The sequence below is a fragment of the Mytilus edulis genome, chromosome 5 (genome assembly GCF_963676685.1).
Source record: "Mytilus edulis chromosome 5, xbMytEdul2.2, whole genome shotgun sequence".
NCBI classification, from domain to species: Eukaryota; Metazoa; Mollusca; class Bivalvia; order Mytilida; family Mytilidae; genus Mytilus; species Mytilus edulis.
This window is the reverse complement of record NC_092348.1, coordinates 52,733,644-52,754,809: the sequence shown is the minus strand read 5'-3', so window position 1 is coordinate 52,754,809 and position 21,166 is coordinate 52,733,644. Positions and strand designations below refer to the sequence as shown.

Genomic DNA, 21,166 nt, shown 5'->3' with positions numbered 1-21,166 from the left:
TATCTTAACTAGAATTATCTCTGAATTACACCTGAAGCACCTGGGGGTCCACATTCAGATGACCATATTATCTGTTTAATTGTGTGACCTTTCAGATGTCCGAATTAATTGATTAGTCTGTGGGAAAGTAAACCTTTTTCTACCTGTTTTATTTGTAGCTGCATTTTTCAAAGGTATTTTAAACTATTACATTCTTTTTGACTGATATTTACTGAAACATTAACTTAAAAATGAATTTGGGAAATTTATTTGTAACTTCCATGAAGGCATTTTATTTTTGTTTAGATCAGTTGTCTGTGTCCATATATTATGCACATATTAGGCCTCATCCTGTTTGTTTTTATTTGACTGCAAAAATTTTTTTTGGTTCGTTTAATTCTATAATGTCGTCTGCGTCTGAATTGTTGTCCGAAGACACATTTGGTTTCCGTACAATAACTTTAGTTTAAGTAAATGTATTTCTATAAAATTTTACTAAAAGGTTCAATACCACAAAGGAAGGTTGGATTGATATTTTGCGATAATTTGTACAAACAGTTTAGGAATTAGGGACCAAAAACAAGCATTTTTGTAATTTCAGGACAATAACTTGTGTGTTTGTGTATGGATCTCTCTGAAATTGTACCACAAAGGGGTTTGGGGGTAATTTTCCCAAACATACAGGAATTAGGGGCAAAAAACAAACATTTTTCTGGTTTCCAGACAATAAATTGTGTTTGAGTGTATGGATCTCTCTAAAATTGTACTAATTATGGGGTTGAGTTTAGCTGTAATTGCTTCAAGGGGATGGAAAAGGGGGAGTTTTTGGGGAAATTTTTTTTCCTATTTTTTTTAATTGGAGCACATTGAAAGGTAGTTCATATTTCTTGTTTATTTAAATAGAATAGCTATTTGATTTTATTTTTTTTTAAAGTATTTGAAAATGTTATAATATACTGGACACACCTGCGACTTTGGGGGTCCATGACTGAATTGAAGTACCTACGCAATATTTTTACCCAAGAACTTTGAAAATTATCCAGAAAGGGGAACTATGATCCTTTTGTGGTAGCGATGAGCAACTGAGACAGCCTGTACCCTACCCTTCATATATTTTGAATATTTAAGATATTCCTTATTATAAATATTGTGACAAAAATATAGCTCTAGTTATCACGATAATGCTATTTCATGGAGAGATCGACAGATTTGAAAAAAAACTGATGTACGTTTAATAATGATTTTAATCTAATCTGTAAAAAAAACACATCTGACTTTTTACTTATACTTATCATCATAATTTCTCCACATATAATCCCATATCATGAAGATGGAAATAATGACCTATTCCAGCAACTCATCCCTACCATTCATTACATAGTTAGTACCACCCCCCTCCCCAACCACCACAGGAAAAGGTTGTATTCAACTTCTATCATGTCTTTAAGATTTAAAGTATTTGATAAGACAAGTATCTTTACACAATTTGTCCACAAACAAATGAAGTAATACCTTGATAATTAAGCTTTATAACTTTTCTCATTTGGTTGGTTTTATTGAAAGTACTTGTATAGATATAACTGTAGTCCACTTTAAGTAGTTATAAATGGGATATAATCAACTCATAAAATCTATCACATAATTAATGTTAAAATTTGTAATTTTCCCACAGTTTATGTTTGTTTATTTCCTTTAATAATTAACCATGTGCTATTTTCCATCAAGTATTCACAATTCTGAACATCAATCAAAGTTCAAAGTTTGCTTATAATTTGTGTATTAGACCTTCCTTGTCTGTTTTCGAAAAAGACAATGTCCCTTCAATGAACCTCAGAGGAACCATTCTGACATTAATTAATTTATTACTGGAGGTCACTAATTAAGGACCTGTTTGGGCCTTGAAGCAGACAATAAGAAGGACAGGATATGATAGAGGTCAGGTGCTATATTGCCCTCAGGTTGTACAGGTAAACCATGACCATCATCGGCTAAAGGTGACAAACTTCCATACCATCCAACGGACAAGAAAAAAGATTTTTTTTAAATTAATGTGGATTTTTTAAAATTGAATTGTTACATTTTTCAGGTAAACAATAACTTTTCTTTCATTGTTATAAAAAAAAAAAAGTTTACATTTGTTGATGATGCAGGTGAAATGTGTATGCTATTTTCTTATATATTTTTCTTAACATATAACATTTATGCCGACATTTTAAATTTCTAATTGTTTACAATTAGAAAATGATAATGATTCAGAAGATATACCTTTTATAAGATGACACAGATTTTTTCTGGATTTAAATTTAAATTGCTTCAATAAATTTTTCAGATAAGCATAAATAAAAGTTTATATGTATACTAAACTCTTGAGTAATCTTTTAATGCCAGCTTTTGAAATGTAGGTATTGATTATTTAATTGCACGAGATAAATATTAAAATTTATATCTATTTTATAAGTAAAAATAGTTGATCTAAAACTTAATTAAACAAAAGACCATTAGAACAATTATTCATTTAACAGATACTAAAGAATTAAAGCAACTATAATGGAACTCAGCTTAAAACAGTGTAGGTTTTGTAACTATTTAAATATGAATTTTTTAACCGTTTTATGTATTATTTGTCTCCATTTTTTTTTTGCATTTTGATAGGTACAAAGTTTCTAACAGATGCAATTGAAATTCAAGATTGATTATTATATCCTGAATATTTTTTTTTAATCTATTTTCAGGTTTAAACCATGATGTAGTTCAGAGTAAGAAATGAGGAAGGCCATATTAGAATGGACTTTGAACCCCTGACACCCCCAGGAACCCATTGTGGACCTGACATGACTCTAGTACTTTCCTCTACCCCTAACTCATTCGTGGGTATGAAGGGATCACCTCAAAAGTTTGGCTTGGACCAAGAATCAGAATCAGTTAGACTCTTCAATGTTAACAAGCACAGTGATCTTGAGAAATCTGGTTCAGGTCCAAGCTTCAACAGGCTATCATCACCATTATCTATCTGCAAAACATCCCCAAAAATGGAAACACCCGTCACAGGGAATAAAGAATTGAATAATATGGAAGAGGAAATGTCCGAACTAGAGGATGATGATGATGAACCAATCATTTGTGATGATTGTAACACAGACTTTCCATCACTACAGCAATTTCTTGATCATAAATGTACAAAACTAGATGGGTCAAATAAAAGTAACATGATTCGAGAATATTGTCGAACACCTAGTAATGCTAGTGAATTAAGTGAAGGGGAGAGTTTTGATGGACGAATTGTTTATAATCCAGATGGGTCTGCATATATTCTGGAGGATGGTGATTCTAGTCTGAGTGACCTTGACTCTTTAATTGGAGTTTCTAATCAGCGAGAATTAATTGTTGATAAGAAAGGAAGTGACACTGTCTCTCAAGTCCCAGCTTTGCCACAAATTGCCAATGCCATTTTTGTTCCTAGAAATCCAAGCTATGATCCTTCACGAGAATATTTGTCTCAGGCACCGATGATGTTTAGTTATAAAGTGTATGATATGCGCTCTGGCAAAAGTGAAAATGATGAAAAGTCGACCAAGACTGATGGTGATAGTCTATCTACCTCTGAAGAAAGTCAGGACTTTACAAATGTTCCTACTAAGCCAATTCTGATGTGTTTCATTTGTAAATTGTCTTTTGGATACAGTAAGTCTTTTATGGCTCATGCTGTTTCTGAACATTCTATGATATTGAATGAAGATGAAAAGAGAGTAATGTTACGTAAAAATTCATCAGCCATCATACAATGTGTTGGCACAAAGAAAGAGCCATTGATGTCATTCTTAAAGCCAAAAGCACTGAAAAATCCTACTACTGGAAGAGACATGCTTTTGTCAGAAAGTGTAACATTGCCAAACTCTTTTAAGTCATCACTGAATGACAATACCAAAGTCAGTTTCGTACATTCCAAACCAAAGCTATCAGATGCTCTTGTCTTGAATTCTGTTTCAAAATCAGAGAATTCCGACATGTCTCAGGGCAGTTCAATGCCATACCACTATGGTGCTTCAAGCATTACTACCTGTGTTCATTCATCCATGTCTCCAGTATCATCATCTTTATCATCGTCAGCAATTGAGAATCTAACAAGTAATCTTCGCTCAAAGCTAAGTCGACAATTAGATTCACCTTGTGCTTCCTCCCCTGTGCCATCAATGTCACCCATTACAAACTCTACATTATTTCTTGGTATCTGTGATGAGCATCCACAGGGTCGTGTTCAGGGCGTTGAATGTCCAAAATGTGATATGATTCTAGGATCGTCTCAGTCATTAGGAGGTCACATGACTATGATGCATTCACGTAATTCATGTAAGACTTTAAAATGTCCAAAATGTAATTGGCATTACAAGTATCAAGAAACACTGGAAATTCATATGAAAGAGAAACATCCAGAAGGCGACCAGCAGTGTATATACTGTTTATCAAACCAGGCTCATCCACGATTAGCCAGAGGAGAGAGTTACTCATGTGGCTACAAGCCTTACAGATGTGAGGTTTGTAATTACTCCACAACAACGAAAGGCAATCTCAGTATTCATATGCAGTCTGATAAACATTTAAACAATGTTCAGGATTTGGCAAATGGAGGTGGGGAACTGAAACTCCAAGCCCCTCCTCAACAACAGCAACTACAACAACAACAGCAACAACAGCAATCTCAACAGCAAGTACAGGAACAGACCCCACAACAGCAATCATTACCATCCATCAATGATGCACAACTAAAGAAAAACAACAAACCTAAACCTACATGGAGGTGTGATGTCTGTAATTACGAAACCAATGTTGCACGAAATCTACGTATTCACATGACAAGTGAAAAACATACGCATAATATGATGGTACTACAGCAGAACATGAAGCACATGCAACGGGACATGCATATTCAACAGATGAATCAACTGATGTTACTTCAGAATGACCCAGCTTTCATAACAGGCTATCCTAGCAGTATTCCAGCCTCTAACATGCCATTTAATATAGAGCAATCTCTCTATGGGAATGCTGTTACCAGCTCATATGGAGAAATTCCAATGGATCTGAGAAAGGAGAATGGAGGTGTTGGTGTTTCATTTGATCCACAAACTCCTGATAGTTTTAGACTCTATAATTGTTGTGTTTGCAATTTATATGTAACTGATTCACTTGAATCTCTTCATCAGCATTTACAAGTCGATCGCACTAAGCAAAGAGAGTCTGAGACAATATCTATATCACAAGGTACATATATATGTAATCTGTGCTCCTATAAGACTAACTTAAAAGCCAACTTCCAACTACACTGTAAAACTGATAAACATTTGCAACGATTGCAGCTTGTTAATCACATCAAAGAGGGAGGTTCTAATAATGAATGGCGACTCAAGTATCTCAATGTAAGCAATCCAGTTCAGGTACGATGCAATTCTTGTGACTACTACACAAATAGTATTCATAAGTTACAAATCCATTCTGGAAATCCTAGGCATGAGAAGAATGCTCAGCTTTTCCATTTCTTGCAGCTGGGAGAAAGCAAAATTAAAAGCAAATCCAAATATTACCACTGCACTCTATGTAACTTTTCAACAAGAGCCAAGCTCAACATGATCCAGCATGTAAGGGCTATGAAACATCTACACAACGAACAGATCAAACAGCTACAGATGAAAGAACAAGGTGTGACGGACATTGACCCTGGAGAAATTTTTCAAGTTGTTGAATACAATGAAAGTGAAGAAGACCAAATCAAGTTTGATGAAGAAGGCAAGTGATATTTATTGAAATACTGTTCATACCATTATTCACCAAATAAGCAGGCCAAATTGTATTTTTTAATCTTTTTAGAACAAAGCTTACTGAATTTTTTTAAGTGTTTTTTTCCCAAAAAATGCTTAAAACCAGCATTTCATTTTTATTATACAACCGCAAAAATTGAAAAACTTTTGGTCGTATATTGGTATCACGTTGGCATTGTCGTCGTCTGAAGACATTTGGTTTTCGCACTCTCACTTTAGTAAAAGTAAATAGAAGTCTATGAAATTTAAACACAAGGTTTATGACCATAAAAGGAAGGTTGGGATTGATTTTGGGTGATTTGATCCCAAAAGTTTCGGAATTAGGGGCCAAAAAGGGCAAAAATAAGCATTTTTCTTGGTTTTCGCACAATAACTTTAGTATAAGTAAACAAAAATCTATGAAATTTTAACATAAGGTCTATGACCACAAAAGGAAGGTTGGGATTGATTTTGGGAGTTTTAGTCCCAACAGTTTAGGAATTAGGGGCCAAAACAGGTCCCAAATAAGCATTTTTCTTGGTTTTTGCACAATAACTTTAGTATAAGTTAATAGGAATCTATGAAATTTTAACACAAGGTTTATGACAACAAAAGGAAGGTTTAGATTGATTTTGGGAGTTTTAGTCCCAACGAATTAGGGTCCAAAATTGAACTTTGTTTGATTTCATCAAAAAATGTATAATTGGGGTTCTTTGATATGCCAAATCTTACCGTGTATTCAGATTCTTAATTTTTGGTCCTGTTTTTAAATTGGTCTACATTAAGGTCAAAAGGGACCAAAATTAAACTTAGCTTGATTTTTAACAAAAATTGAATTCTTGGGGTTCTTTGATATGCTGAATCTAAACATGATCTTAGATTTTTGATTATGGGCCCAGTTTTCAAGTTGGTCCAAATGGGGGTCCAAAATTATTATATTAAAACAAGCTATTATTTGAACCTGGAATTATTTTTAATTATGGAATTTGGATAATTTCTTGTGCTTGAAATTTTTATCAAATTCCATGTTTATTTAGTATTATAATGTTTTGAGCTGTTCATAACACTTTCCATACAATGTATTTTGTATGATAGTGTTGTGCGCGGCACAGTACATTCTATTGAAAATGTACTATCTTCTTTGTAATAGAAAGTGTTGTGCACAGCACAGAATATTACAGTACAGAATAAACATAGCACAAGAAATTATGCAAATTCCATAATTAAAAATAATTCCAAGTTCAAATAATAGCTTGTTTTAAGTATTGTGCAATAGCAAGAAATTTTCAATTGCACAGTATTGCGCAATAGCAAGAAATTTTCAATTGCGCAGTATTGCGCAATAGCAAGAAATCTTCAGTTGCACAGCATTGTGCAATAGCAAGAAATTTTCAATTGCGCAGTATTGCGCAATAGCAAGAAATCTTCAATTGGTCTACATTAAGGTCCAAAGGGTCAAAAATTAAACTTTGTTTGATTTCAACAAAAATTGAATATATGGGTAACTTCAATATGCTGAATCTAACCATGTATTTAGATTTTTAATATTTGGGCCTGGATATCAAATTGGTCCACATTGAGGTCTAAAGGGTCTAAAATTGAACATTATTTGTTTCATCAAAAATTGAATTCTTGGGGTTCTATGATATGCTGAATCTAACCATGTATTTAGATTTTGGATATTGGACCATAATAGGTAAATGTCCAATTTAAAATTTTTAAGTTTTTAAGTTGAAGTTCTTAGACCACATTCATTCTGTGTCAGAAACCTATGTTGTGTCAACTATTTAATCACAATCCAAATTCAGAGCTGTTTCAAGCTTAAATGTTGTGTCTTTACTTGCCCCAACTGTTCAGGGTTCGACCTCTGTAGTCGTATAAAGCTGGGCCCTGCGGAGCATCTGGTAATTTTTATCATTCAGTAAACAGAATATGATAAAAAAAAAATATAAATAAATATATCATGTTCCAAAACCTTCTGAAACTGTAAATCAATTTTTCATTATATTAAATGTTCATGGTGATTTTAGTTATTAAGGGAAGTTGATGTGGTAAGCTCATTCTAGATATATGTGCCAGTATTAAAGTTTTGTATGCTAGACATGCATTTTGTCTATGAAAGTCTTATCATTGACAGTAGAATCGAAAAAGTTATAAAAGCCAAACAAAATACTAGAGGAGTCAAAATTCTAAAAGGATTTGCCAAATGCAGTGAATGTATCATATTCCTTGGGTAGAAAATCCTTATGTTTTTATGACTTACTTATCTATAATATAGGGGCATTATGTTTTTTCGGACTGTGCATCTGTTCACCCGTATTTCAGGTTAAAGTTTTTGGTCAAGATAGTTTGGGATGAAGTTGAAGTCCAATTTTAGTACACATATTCCCTATGATATGATCTTTCTAATTTTAATGCCTAATTACAGTTTTGACCCTAATTACACAGTCCAGACTGAATATAGAAAATGATAGAGCGGATCTGTGTAATATACACATTCATTCATTCACACATTCTTGTTTTATTTTTCAATTATCTGCATCAAATTAACAAAGTAAATGTTTTAAATTTGAAATTTTATAAAAGTTTAGATTCTGCAAAAACATATATTTACAACCTAAAAAGTTATTGTATCACTGAAGGTTAATGTTTGTTAAATACATTTAGCATTATTCGTTCTTATGGAAAGGTTAATTTTGAATTTGTTTGTTTTGTTTTATAACAAGTATTCCTGTTTTCACAATAATTATTTAATATTTAATTGTCAGCATTATGTAGAAACTTTAGTCCAACTAAAGTCCAAATACAAATATAGTTTGAAGTTCTCCTAAAGACAAAAGTCATTATGAATTTCACTTTGAAGAAACAAAGAAGTTAAAGGTAGACCAAAGAATAACAAAATTTTCCAATCAAATATGAGAACAATACTGTGATGTTTTGTGGAACAAAAGTTGGCTGATTGGAAAACTTTGTGTAAACATACGAATATAAATTTGTATTGAAATATTCCTTAAATGAATGCATACATTTTGTTTACAAGAGAGCTCAATTCTTTTGTTTGGCAGAGCTAACAAATTTCTTAAATCAATTTGTAATCTCAAAAGTTCTCATTATATGAAAAGACATTTTATTCGTCTAGGAGTCAAATAGGAAATCCTCTTCATGAAAACAGGTACGTTAGTTGCCGAGGGATACCTATGATCGCCATTGTTTAAATTTTATAATGCTTTGATAGGCCGGCAATGAATTTTCATTTCTCTATCTTTTTTTAATCTATTCATCACAGGTAAAAGTTAAGAATATTGATAGTGAGTTTATGAGCGTTGATTTTAATGAATTGGGCCAGCAAACAAAATTTTATGACTCAGTGCAACAATTTTATACACAAGATGTTTTTATCATTCATACATAGACAATACATAAAGGGCATAGAAATTATATAGAAATCAAACTTTTAATGACATTCAAGAGATCATCTTATATTTCTTATAATTGACTTAAAGTGATAATATAAGTCTAGTTTACCTGTGTGGATTAGAACAAGAGAACTTATTAAGAATTGAGAAATTGAACATATAGAAAGGTGTTTATTACCCCATCACACAACGACAAAAGACTTATTTGGAAATGAATGGCTTATATTCAATTGGTCTGTGAGGTGTGTCTGATTATTAACGTGTCACTGTTTACTGAGAAATTAATTTAAAGAAAGTGTTATGATAGTGATTACAGCATTGACGGGACATCTAATGATGAAAGCTGACATGTCTGGTAAGCCAAATTTTCATTTAGTTTGGACAAGTCAGTTAGAATATCACTTGGCCAGGTATAAAGTTTTTGTTTTAAATATCTCACTTGATCATCTTGAGGAATTGTGATACTACATTTTATGTAGTTATAAATTGAGCTAACTACCTGTATTTTTAGGTAAACGGACAGAAAGTCACAGGACAAAAAGTCACAGGACATAAAGTCACAAAATTGGTAGGACAAAAAGTCACAGGACAAAAAGTCACAAATAATTTATTGACAATTGATTTAATATATAAGAATATATCTTGAAATATTTACTTTTGAATACATATATTCATATTAAAGTTTAGGAAATGTTTCATTATACTTGAAAAATAAAGATTTATTTAATTTTAATCATACAAAAGATGTTTTTCTTGGCACCATGAAGCCATTTAAGTGCCAAGTCACTTTGACATTTTGTTTTTTTAACAATTATTTGATAATCTTTGATATTTTTTTGATATATTTTGTTTAAAAAGTTGGTTTATATACAATAGTTTAAGAAAAATACAAAAATATTTTTGTAGAAATAAATGTTTTTTATTCAAAGAAAATAATCATAAAAAATGAATTGTGACTTTTTGTCTGTGACTTTTTGTCCGTGACTTTTTGTCTGTGACTTTTTGTCCTGTGACTTTCTGTCCTACATTCTATTTTTACAATATATGTATTACAGGTAAATTATTTCTATATTCAATGGGTAGATTGACAATGTGACCACTTCCTATTAGATGTTAAGTGATCTGTATCAGATAAGATTAATTCAAACAGAAAGCTGATGCTGAGGAATTTCTTGACCTGGTTCTATATGTAACTATGTTTATTTTTAGTAATCTATATATAGATTACTTTCAATCTTGTTTACTGAGACAGGTTATTGTGGAAGTTTTGGTATAGTGTGGGAGGTTTTAAAAATTGATTCTGTAAGAAAATTTATTCCTCTAAGCTTTTCATAATCTGTTCCTGCAGGTGATGTGCTTTTGTTGTAATAAGATATAACAGAGTGTTAGAATTGCCATTATATGGGGAATTCACACTGATATTTAAGTTTGATTTTCTATGAAAAATTTTGGTTGGAAATTAAAACCTCAAAAAAAATTATATGAAATTAGTGACACACATTTTTAACCTTAATTAAAAAGCGGTGTTTTATTACAGAAAGGTAAGAAGGATATTAATTGATGTTTTAAAAGAAATGTACTTGGATCATTTTTATTTTGTTAAATTTAACAAATGAGATAAAATAATCAACCTGATAGCTGTGACCAGTAGTTATTATATCTTATTCGATGTAATTGTAAGCACGACCCTATAAAGACACTTAGTTGCACAAGTTTTTACTGGGAACTTTCACCCTAAAGTCTCTCTTCAATTAATGAATAAGATTTCACATTTTTTATTTCACCAGTCCCACAGGTCCATCATGAGCTTTTCTCATCACTTGTCTTCGTCAATTAACTGAAACTACTAAGCTAAATTTAACTTAACTAGTTTTAAAAATGTGTCCGATGATTCCAGCTGCAAAGTTTTGTCTATTTACCTTAGAACCACTACTAATGGAGTAAATATGATGACAGAATTTTCATAATATTAAGATCCTAATAATGTCCATTTACATCAAAACTGTCAGACCACTTCTTATTGGAGTTTAAAAATGATCAGACAGACAATAATTACAAATAAGTCACCTGGTCCAAATCGGCAGTCATCTCCTTAATGAAGTTATTGCCCTTTGATTAACAATATTTACGAACTTGTTTTACGTTTTTGTCTAATATCATAAAAACCTACCGCTGTATACATAGATTATGTTTTTGCCTTTTATCTTGAAAACTATAATGCCATATATCTGGTCAGGTAAAAAGATCAAGATAATCAGAAAAATGCAAACAACAGCAACCTATCAATTTAAGATGCATATCTAAAATAGGTTGGGTACAATTGAAAATCAGTTTTTGTCAATAACACAGGTGCAAGACATTGAATGTATTTTTCAATTTTCAATTGTTTAAACTTTTTTATTTGCTTCATACATTGCAATGACAGTAAATCTTGAGGTGACTTAACATTGTTTTGACAACTTCAGGAGCTTAAACAAAATAGATACAACTGTGTCTCTCTGTGGCATTTCACTTGAGATGGAGCAAAAATTGTGCTATGTGGTGAGAGGACACCCATCCATGACAAATTTGAACCAAACAATAGCCTTGTCATGACCTTTCGATATTAATTTTCTCATTAGTTGGAAAATGCAAATTTACCATAGAAGTCTACCTGCTGAACAAAAAGAACCGTTATTTTTGTTGATAGAAAGCTGGATTGAATCTTTTGTTCAGTGACAGTCTCTTGTACCTAGCTAAAAATTAATTACATTGTAAAAGGTTTAAATGGTGGGAAAAACTCGCATCACCTTTTCAAAGTCTAGTGGCAATTTGCTATGCTTAATGACTGATGTTTCTTTATCTTTAAATGTTTTAGCAAACATTTTGTTAGATTTTGGGAGCGGAAGGTGTAACAGGTTTTTGTTTGAGGATTCCATGGCATTTATAATGATCAATTTAAAAACTCACCAAAGACATAGAATTTAATGACAATATGTTGTTCCTAATAAATGAAATTAGTTTGAGGCTAAATTAAATAGATGTGTTAAATAAAGAAACGAGGTTTTCTTTGGCTGACATAAAGATCATTATCCTAGCTTATAGGTTTGAAAAGAAAGTCTTAAAAGCTAGTATTGTGCCAGACCTTTAAACACAAGAGCTTTTATAAATTGCCAAAAATACAAGTGTTATATACACTTTCAGAACAAAAAAATCACAAATTACATTTCATACATTAAGATGAAGCATTCAATTAACTTTATTGAAAATAGCCTATGGAATACATAAACAGTGAGTGGCTAAGGAATTGAGGTATTGAAAGAAAGTTGACGAAGGGATGAAAAATTACAATCAGAATAATCATTAATTTTACATTTGAAAGCGTCCTTTCATTAAACAGGGGTAACAAATTTTATTGAAGACAGTAGTGTACCGATGTGCCGTGAATATCTTGTTAATAAATTATAATTCAGATTGCATTCATTATTTACTTTAAGTGAATGGTGAATTAACCTGCATACAGATATCACCAGTGTTCTCTCCCTGTCAGACTGATCTCCTCAAACAAGCTTGTTACCTGCAAGGTGTTGTTCATTTGCATAAATGATAATTTTTTACTGTTTATTTTAAAGATTTCTTAAAATCAAGAGATGTTGTATTTGTACTGAGAATTAATTAAAAAGAAAAACTTGTTCAGAGTTCAATAGATTGATGGATACAAGAAATTTATAATGAAAGAGGCACAATAAAGGATGAGTACACATACTTTAAGAAATAAAGGATAAAGTATATTCAAAGTTTTTTTCAAGTTTATTAGAAAAGTATCTGCTTGGAACGACATGAAAGGTACCACTGATTGAGCAGGAAAGGCTTTACTAAGCATTCTGGAGCACATTGTTTCTTGTGGTGTTGATGTTGCTTAACATGTTCTTCACAATGTTTTGTTAGTGTTTGTCTTGTAGTCATTCTTGGTGCTGTCTATTGTATTTTAGCTTGTGATTTTTTATTGACCCCTTGGTTTCTTCTTTTCTCTTTGGGGACAAATCTTTTTACTCATTTATATATTCATATTTATTTAGATATTGATATTCGGTTGCACTCTATTTTCTTTTATAATACATACCGGTATATTGATTTTAATTGATTATTTTATTTTTGAAGATTTCATTTGTTTAACGTTCCTGTAAACAAAATTATTTTATCCTAAAATACATGTGTTTCCTTTTAATTAGGAACTACTGTTGAAGAATATTATTTATACTTTTCAGGTGTGTAGCAAAGAAATTGTGTCTATGGCTTATTTTAAGTTTCTCTCTTCACTGGCCTCAGTGTAGAACATTTTTAGTTCATTTTTGTAAAGGGAAGTAACTTTGGTGTAGATCTTCAGAAATTATATCTGAATGCTGCACTGTGGAATCATTTTGTATGGTACCAGTTTTATAGTTTGAGTTATTTTCTTATTTAAATGGAATCTATTTGCATTTTCAAAGATATATACTTATTCTATCTTAGTACCGGCAAAGCAAGTGAGTGGATGATTTTCTTAGGGAAAATGAATTCAATTTGCCTCAACATGAGAAATCAATGAAAATTAGGAAGCCAGAAACAATAATGAACACACACACATTCAAAAATAAACCAGGAACATTTAATTGAAACTGCAATTTCCAAAACAAACCAGGAACAAAAATGAATCCACACTGTCCAAAATAAATTAGGAACAATATTGAACCCAAGAAATTGTCAAAAATAAACCAGCAACAAAAATGAATCCACACTGTCCAAAATAAACCAGGAAAATTATAATCAATCCAAAGTCACAAATAAACCCGGAACAAAAATGAATTCACACTTTCAAATAAACCCGTAACAATAGGGAATAACACTGTCCAAAATAAATCAGAAACAATTATGATTCCACACTGTCCAAAATAAATCAGATATACAAAAATGAATCCACACTGTTCAAAATAAACTAGCAACAATAATAAATATACACTGTCTAAATCATTTGCTTATTTTCATTCAATACAGATTGTAAAGAGATTTCTTACAGCCTTAACTTTTTATGCCCCATTTATGGACATTATGTTTTCTAGTCTGTGCATCCATTCGTTAGTTGTACTGTCCGTTCGTTCGTCTGTCCTGGCACTGGTTAAAGTTTTTGGTCAAGGTAGTTTTTGATGAAGTTGAATTCCAATCAACTTTAAACTTAGTAAACATCTTTCCTATGATATGATCTTTCTAATTTTAATGCCAAATTAGAGATTTTATCCCATTTTCAGGCTCCACTGAACATAGAAAACGATAGTGAGGATGGGACATTTGTGTACTTGAGACACATTCTTGTTTAAGTATAAAACTTTTTTTGATACCACTTGATCTTCTGTTTTTAAAAAGTATAGATTTAAAACAAAACTAACTGGTATGATTTTTTGGTATATTAGAAGTTAAGGTGATTTTTTTCAAAACTACCAGTGCTTCAGTTACAGTATTGACAAGACAAAAGTGCTGTGTAACATGGCTCTCTCATCTTTAAAATACAATTAATGCAAATGCTAAAGTAAATTACAGATTAGCTATGTGTATGAATCATCCAATTAAAACTAATATTTTATTATGGCCAACAGCTGGGGAGATCAACTGAATTGTTTTATATCAAATATTGATTATTTGTTAGGGAATTGAGTGAAAAGTGGGGAGATTATGATTATTTGTAAAACTTAGTTAAATAGTTAAAAGACATAAGAGTCCGATTTTGTGACTGGAAACATTTTTTAAACAGAACAGTTATATGTTACTGCATTTTATTGCATAGATGAGGATGATGTCAATTTAAAAAAATTCTAGAAAATCATATCATTACATTTAGGACATGAACATAGAAGGAGGCATCACACTCTTAAACAACTGATGTATCTATTACTCAAGGGAAGCAATCCTGGATTGACTACTATAATTGTCCCAATGATATAGAATGAATTTAACATTCCATCAAGGAAGAAATGTCAGAAATCCTACTCCATTTCTTAACTTAAGCAGTTGAAATTTATTAATTTCCATGGGTTATTTAGGCATGTTGTAGTTAAAGACAAGTATAAATGCACTTAATACTCATTTTCTTATATCAAGGAAGTAAAAAAATCCAGGGAACAATGCACAATGCAATAATTCAAATTGTTCTTTCAAGTAGTTGTTGAAATGGAGAAACTATTTATAGCATCGCTGTAAAGAAAGACTTCTTATATCTAAAGTTGATGAAATATGCTTTTTTATTCAACAGCCGTTTCTCTTATATTTAATTATCTCTGAATCATACGCAATAAAATAAATGAAAATGAAGGATAATTTGATATTTGTATAATTTCTCCCTGGCAACATATTTTACTGTTATTTTGATAATATTTTAGAGGATTAGATTGTCTTGTTGGATATTTTTAATGAAGGCTCTGAACAACACATGTTAAAGTGATTGTAGTTTTATTACAATTGGTTATTTAGGCTGAATGAATAGAAAGTCATTTGCATATTGATAATCAGATGAGGTCACTCAATCAGAACATAAAACATAAGCCTTTTTGATTAATCACATTAATTTACACAAGCTGTTTACATCAGGTAAAACGGGGGCCTACCTGTAAATTACTTTTAATTTTTAATGTTTTAACGTGTCAGTTGTCATGGAATTTCCCATAATTTGTGTGTAAAAAAATTGAATGACTTTCTCATTAATTTGATACTAAAGATTCAGTTACTGGCTGTAGTTATAATTAAGGAAGTTGACAATTTAATCAGCAAATATTAAATTAGCGAGAGATTTAGTATTGTATCATTCTAAGGAAGTTATGTTGTTTATACAACAAGTGACAGAAGAGAGACAATTTTTGTAAGTATTTTTAATTCAAATATTGTTAAATTGATTAGAAATCTGTGAAAGTTTTCAAAAGTTTATATTTTTCTTTAAAATGTTTTAACAGTGCACTTGATATCTTATGAACTTAGCATGAGAGAAAATAAGTTTCCATGACAATCAATATATATTTTATTTAAGGGTTAACAGTTATTCAATACAATAAGGTAGGAAAATTTGTTTTTATGGAATGTTTGTCACTTTTAAATTATAAATTTCACGGAAGAACAACTAATTTTTCGGTAGTGATCACGTCTGTCTAATTTCATCCTAAGGCAAATTTTGTCCTGTAATCGATCAACTTTTCCTCTCTTTACCACTTCTCCTTACTTATTTTAAGGAATGAATTCATATAAGGTAAACATAGGGTGTTTGAAATTACCATTAGAAATTTAACAACTAATATAAAGATCAATTGATAGATTTTGGGGGTAAATTGTAACAATTTCAGTCTATTGAACACTGATATTTGTCTTGAGGTCAAAGGTCAGATCTGTAACAGTTCACCAACATGTTTTTTTTATATCAAGAATATATTTTCAAGGTGACAGTCAGCTGTCCTTTTTGGATCATCAGATAACTGTAAGATATTAACCAACTGTGTCATACCCAGTCGATGAAAAAAAAGTAATTTGTAGAAAGTTAGTACCTGTTTACAAATTTCACTCCAGCTTTTTGTTTTCTATTACAAAGAAAACCAAAGATATGAGGCAACCATGCGAAAAACGAAATAAATTGAGGCCGTGACCAGTGCTTATTTACCCATAGACAATAAACAGGAAACCGGTTTCATTCACCTATACAAATCTAAATGACGATTATTCTTGATCTTTAATTAGTGCATCCCCAGGCAAAATTTGCAAGGTGGAAGATGATTGGTGCTTTAAATCTCTTTTGTTAATTCTTGGGTCAATTTAAATACAATTTTTACTTATGACAATTTGTAAGTGACGCAGGGAGTTTAAAAAGTAAATTAATTAGCAGATTTACCAAAGGTTCATTGAAGCGACAGAATGAAAACTGATGCGTTGAGAAGCAGTGAAATGTAGGTTGTTTAAATGTTTTATCATTCTTTTTTTAAAGTTTGGACTTTGTTTAGTTAGTAAATAATTTGGTTTGTGTATTCATGTTTTGAAAAGTGTGTTAAGGAATTAGGAAAAGAACAAAGATGTATAGATCAAGTATAACCATTACTTAAGGACGTTTGCCTTGAACTGTGTCTGTTAAAAATCAAGTAAGGACTAATTATTTTAAACATTAGTTCTTAAGTATGTAAAAACAATATTTTTGCAATGTATATAACAGTTCAAAATATCATTTAAAAAAGTAGTTTTTATCACTCAATGTGGGGTGACTATATATTTTGTTTGTACTTTGTTTTTATTGGTTCGTCTGTTTCTTTTGATAACAGTTTATCAATTGTTTCAGATCATATCATCCTGTTAAATTTTAAAACAATGTGTATTGAAAGCTAGAATTATGAAGAGTCTGGTAGTGACAGATTTTTTTCACTATCAATGGGAGGTTACTCTAGCGGGATTACTATTTGATCGAATTGACACCTGATAGTTGACGTTACATTTTATTTACCTGTGTTGGAACAAACAAATACATATTTATTTTTCAGATTTTATTTATGTAAATAGGGGTTACTTGGCAAAAAAACTTCAGAGCACCTTTAACCCCAAAACTTTAAAGATGATTTCCTATATCAAGATTTGTATGTAATTAATCTACAATTCTTCATCAGAGTGATTCATTGCTTTTAGATGAAAGAAGGAAAAAGTTAAGTAATTTTATGAAATTCAATTATGCATACAAATGAGCCTAGCTATTAGATTCAAATATCCTGCTAGATGGCTTAACACTCCTCTTACATTCTTTCATTAAATATCTGTCATATGAACCTTAATTATTTTGCACTGGAGTAGACATTTGATTTTTACTAATTTCAGCTTTCTTGATTAAATTGATCCCTTGATATAATTAGAGATTAGTGCTCCCAGTCAGGCCAATTAAACTTTTGTTCTCCTAATTATTGAGAGCCCTAAGCTAATTATGTAGCCTTTATTTCTGGTCAGGACTTTAATTAATCCTCACTTCCATTGTATTACAAATACCAATGACAAATACCAAGATTCAATATTTTATTTGCATTTGAGAGGATTCTAAATCTGCACACAATCATTATCCATCTAGTGAAGAACAGGTAAATGTTTTGGGTGAAATTGAGACCTGTGGCTAAAACAAAATGTTTCTGTTTTTTTAAAGGGATTGCACTTTTTTTTTATAAAGAAGAAGACTTTTTTTTCAATTTTAAGAATGGATGCCATAATAATTTTTGAAAGGTCATCAATATGACTTTGTCTCTTAAAACAAATGAACAATATGTAAACATTGAGACAATTTGATAGAATGGAAAATTTAAAAATGCAGTTGAGTTTGCAATTAAGAAGACAGTAAGATTCATTTTCAATTTCATTTAGAATAATTGCTATTTATACTGGTTGTAAGTCTTATTTTTGGAGATATGCTTCACATTTAATTCATAAAGGCTACTTATTAAAGAAATAAAATGTTGGACAATATATCAAACTAAAACTATTACTGTTTGAAATATGAAGATGGAATAATAAAACCAGCACTCCAAAGTGAGAATAATAGGCTACCATCAAATGAGAAAACAATCATTAATGAAACTACATCATGAAAACATTAAATGATTAATTATTTTTTTATTAAGTTACTTATTAAGTTAAGATATATTTCATAATAAATATTCCAACACTAAAATTTGCACATATAAAGTCAAGATAACATTATCATTAGATCTCAAAATCTTTTGCTTTTCTTTTGATGGATAAATGATAGGAAAGAGAAACACCTTTCCTGTGTTCAAGAGTTTTGACTATTGATTATCAGGGGACACAAGAGTTTTCCAATTTTATCATCATTATATCATAATAATGAAAACCTACATTTTGACAAGTGACGCTGTTAGAAATATTCTTATTAAATCAGATGTATATTGCTTGATGGTATAGACCATGCAACCAATTGTTGTCTGATATAGATTTGAAATATTATATGCCCATGAAAGCTTATTAGTTATTATTGCTTTTTGTCTCAGTAGCTAATTTTCTTTGTTCAAATTAAGGAGATGGTGTAATTTTTTTGTTTCTCTTGAGCGCATTAATGATGACTGTGACTTCATAAATCATATAAATTACTGACTTGGAAAGCAAATTTGTGGAAATTTCTATATAACAAAAACGTCCATCAACATGCAATTGTCACTAGAGATTTATGTTCCGAGGAGGTCATCTAAGACTATAACGTTTTCTTTTTCGTAAAAATCAATGAATCCTGTCTGAGTTTGTTAATTGTTATCACACACAAATAATAAAATGCCATAATATAACTTTTCTTAATGTAAAATATCAGAAAAGCTAGACATTTAATATAGAAATATGTATGTAATTTACATCAGTTTCTCCCATCTTAATGAAACAGTAAGACCTGATGAATATTACATGTTTTCATAAAATCCAAATATTCATTAAAAGATGCTTAAGTGCTATATTGCATGATTATTCTAAATTACAAATGATTGTTTATCAATAATTACAATGATATCAGGAAATTTTCAATGAGCTCACTGAAACTAGTTGTGCTAAAAAATAATAACCCGTAGAAAAAGATGCTTCAGAGTTGTCATTGACCATTGGCAGTACCACAATCAGCCTTGTACAGTTCGCAAAAAGTACACTTTCCCAAAATGGCAGACACAAAATTCATGTAAATTTTATAATTCTGAATTTTCCACTTCAACAGCTTATTTTCAGATTTGTATAATGACAAGAAACATCTTTATAAGTTTTGCCATTGAGTGTCTTTACCAAAGGTTTGGTGCTGAAGGAATGTACTTCAAACAAATGGAACATGAAGTTCTGTTAATTGCTTACATTTGCATATTTAGCTTTTAAATCTTATTCTCATAAAATCCGACTATTTTTCATTTGTTTAAGTCTGCTTTTTGATTAATTGACATTCATTTAATACTATCATGTGAATAATATAAGGATGTTGGAGGAATTATATGTAGTACCTAAGGAGTCAATTACTGCTTGTTGTTTCCAAATTAGAGGTTGTCCAGAAAACAAAACAATTCTTTTTTGGTCATCATTATACCAATGCAAGGTTTGATTCACTTCAACACAAATGATAAGTAATAGTTGACCCTTACACTCACTACAAAAAGTTGTGCCTTTCTGACCAATACTTGGGTTATGTTTAAATGAACTCATTTAATTAGGACGAAGTGACGTTTTGACATATAAGTGAATCCAGTTTACTCTTTCAGTTGACATAAAACAATAAATTCTTGACAGGTGATTGTTAATTAGGAGCAGATGTATAATTTGGACTGTCCACTTATTTGGTACTTAAAAGGTAATACGAAGGTCAATTTATTTTTGTTTTTAAAATTTTCTTTCTTACAGAAAGTTATATTTTCCCCCATTCATTTCAATCTAATCTAGCAGTAATTTCTTTCTGAAAATAAACAATTTATTTTTACACTGATGTTGTTTAACGAGCCTATAACTTTAGATTTGATCTAAGTAAACTTAATATAAAAGGTTACCAATTCTACACTGTTTTTAGATCTTTAGATATTGATTTATCTATAAATACTGATTTTGGCATTGCACTAGGAGTTTTTCTGTAACATCTTTATACTAACTCCGTTAGAAATTGTATGTGTAATGATTGATATTTTTGTCTTGGATCATGATTTTTTTATTTAAGAAATAATTCTATCCTGCCATGCTCTATGCTCATTTTAACATGGGTAGGCATTATATTTGTTAATATCTTAATACCGAGAGTTAGCGAGGTATTAAATGTTTACAAATATAATGCCTACCCATGTTAAAATGAGCATAGAGCATGGCAGGATAGAATTATTTCGATTATTATAGGAATATTTGAACTTTTTCACTTTGAAGCGGACCTATAGTAGACGCTCGGAATGTCGCCATTTTGATTTCATGAACCAAAAAGTTATAGAAAATCAGCAGTTTATCAAT

The 21,166-nt window shown here is 30.8% G+C and overlaps 1 protein-coding gene across 7 annotated transcripts in view; it reads left to right on the top strand.

The window, feature by feature from the left end:
- The window catches only part of LOC139523920 (zinc finger homeobox protein 4-like), a 190,154-nt gene that overhangs the window by 133,721 nt on the left and 35,267 nt on the right, over positions 1–21,166 (top strand). For all 7 annotated transcript variants that reach the window (XM_071318317.1, XM_071318318.1, XM_071318319.1 and 4 more), the window contains one exon: positions 2,712–5,760. In XM_071318317.1, the coding sequence (XP_071174418.1) occupies positions 2,763–5,760 (2,998 nt within the window). In that variant the 5' untranslated portion in view covers positions 2,712–2,762. The remainder of the gene's footprint in view (positions 1–2,711; positions 5,761–21,166) is intronic.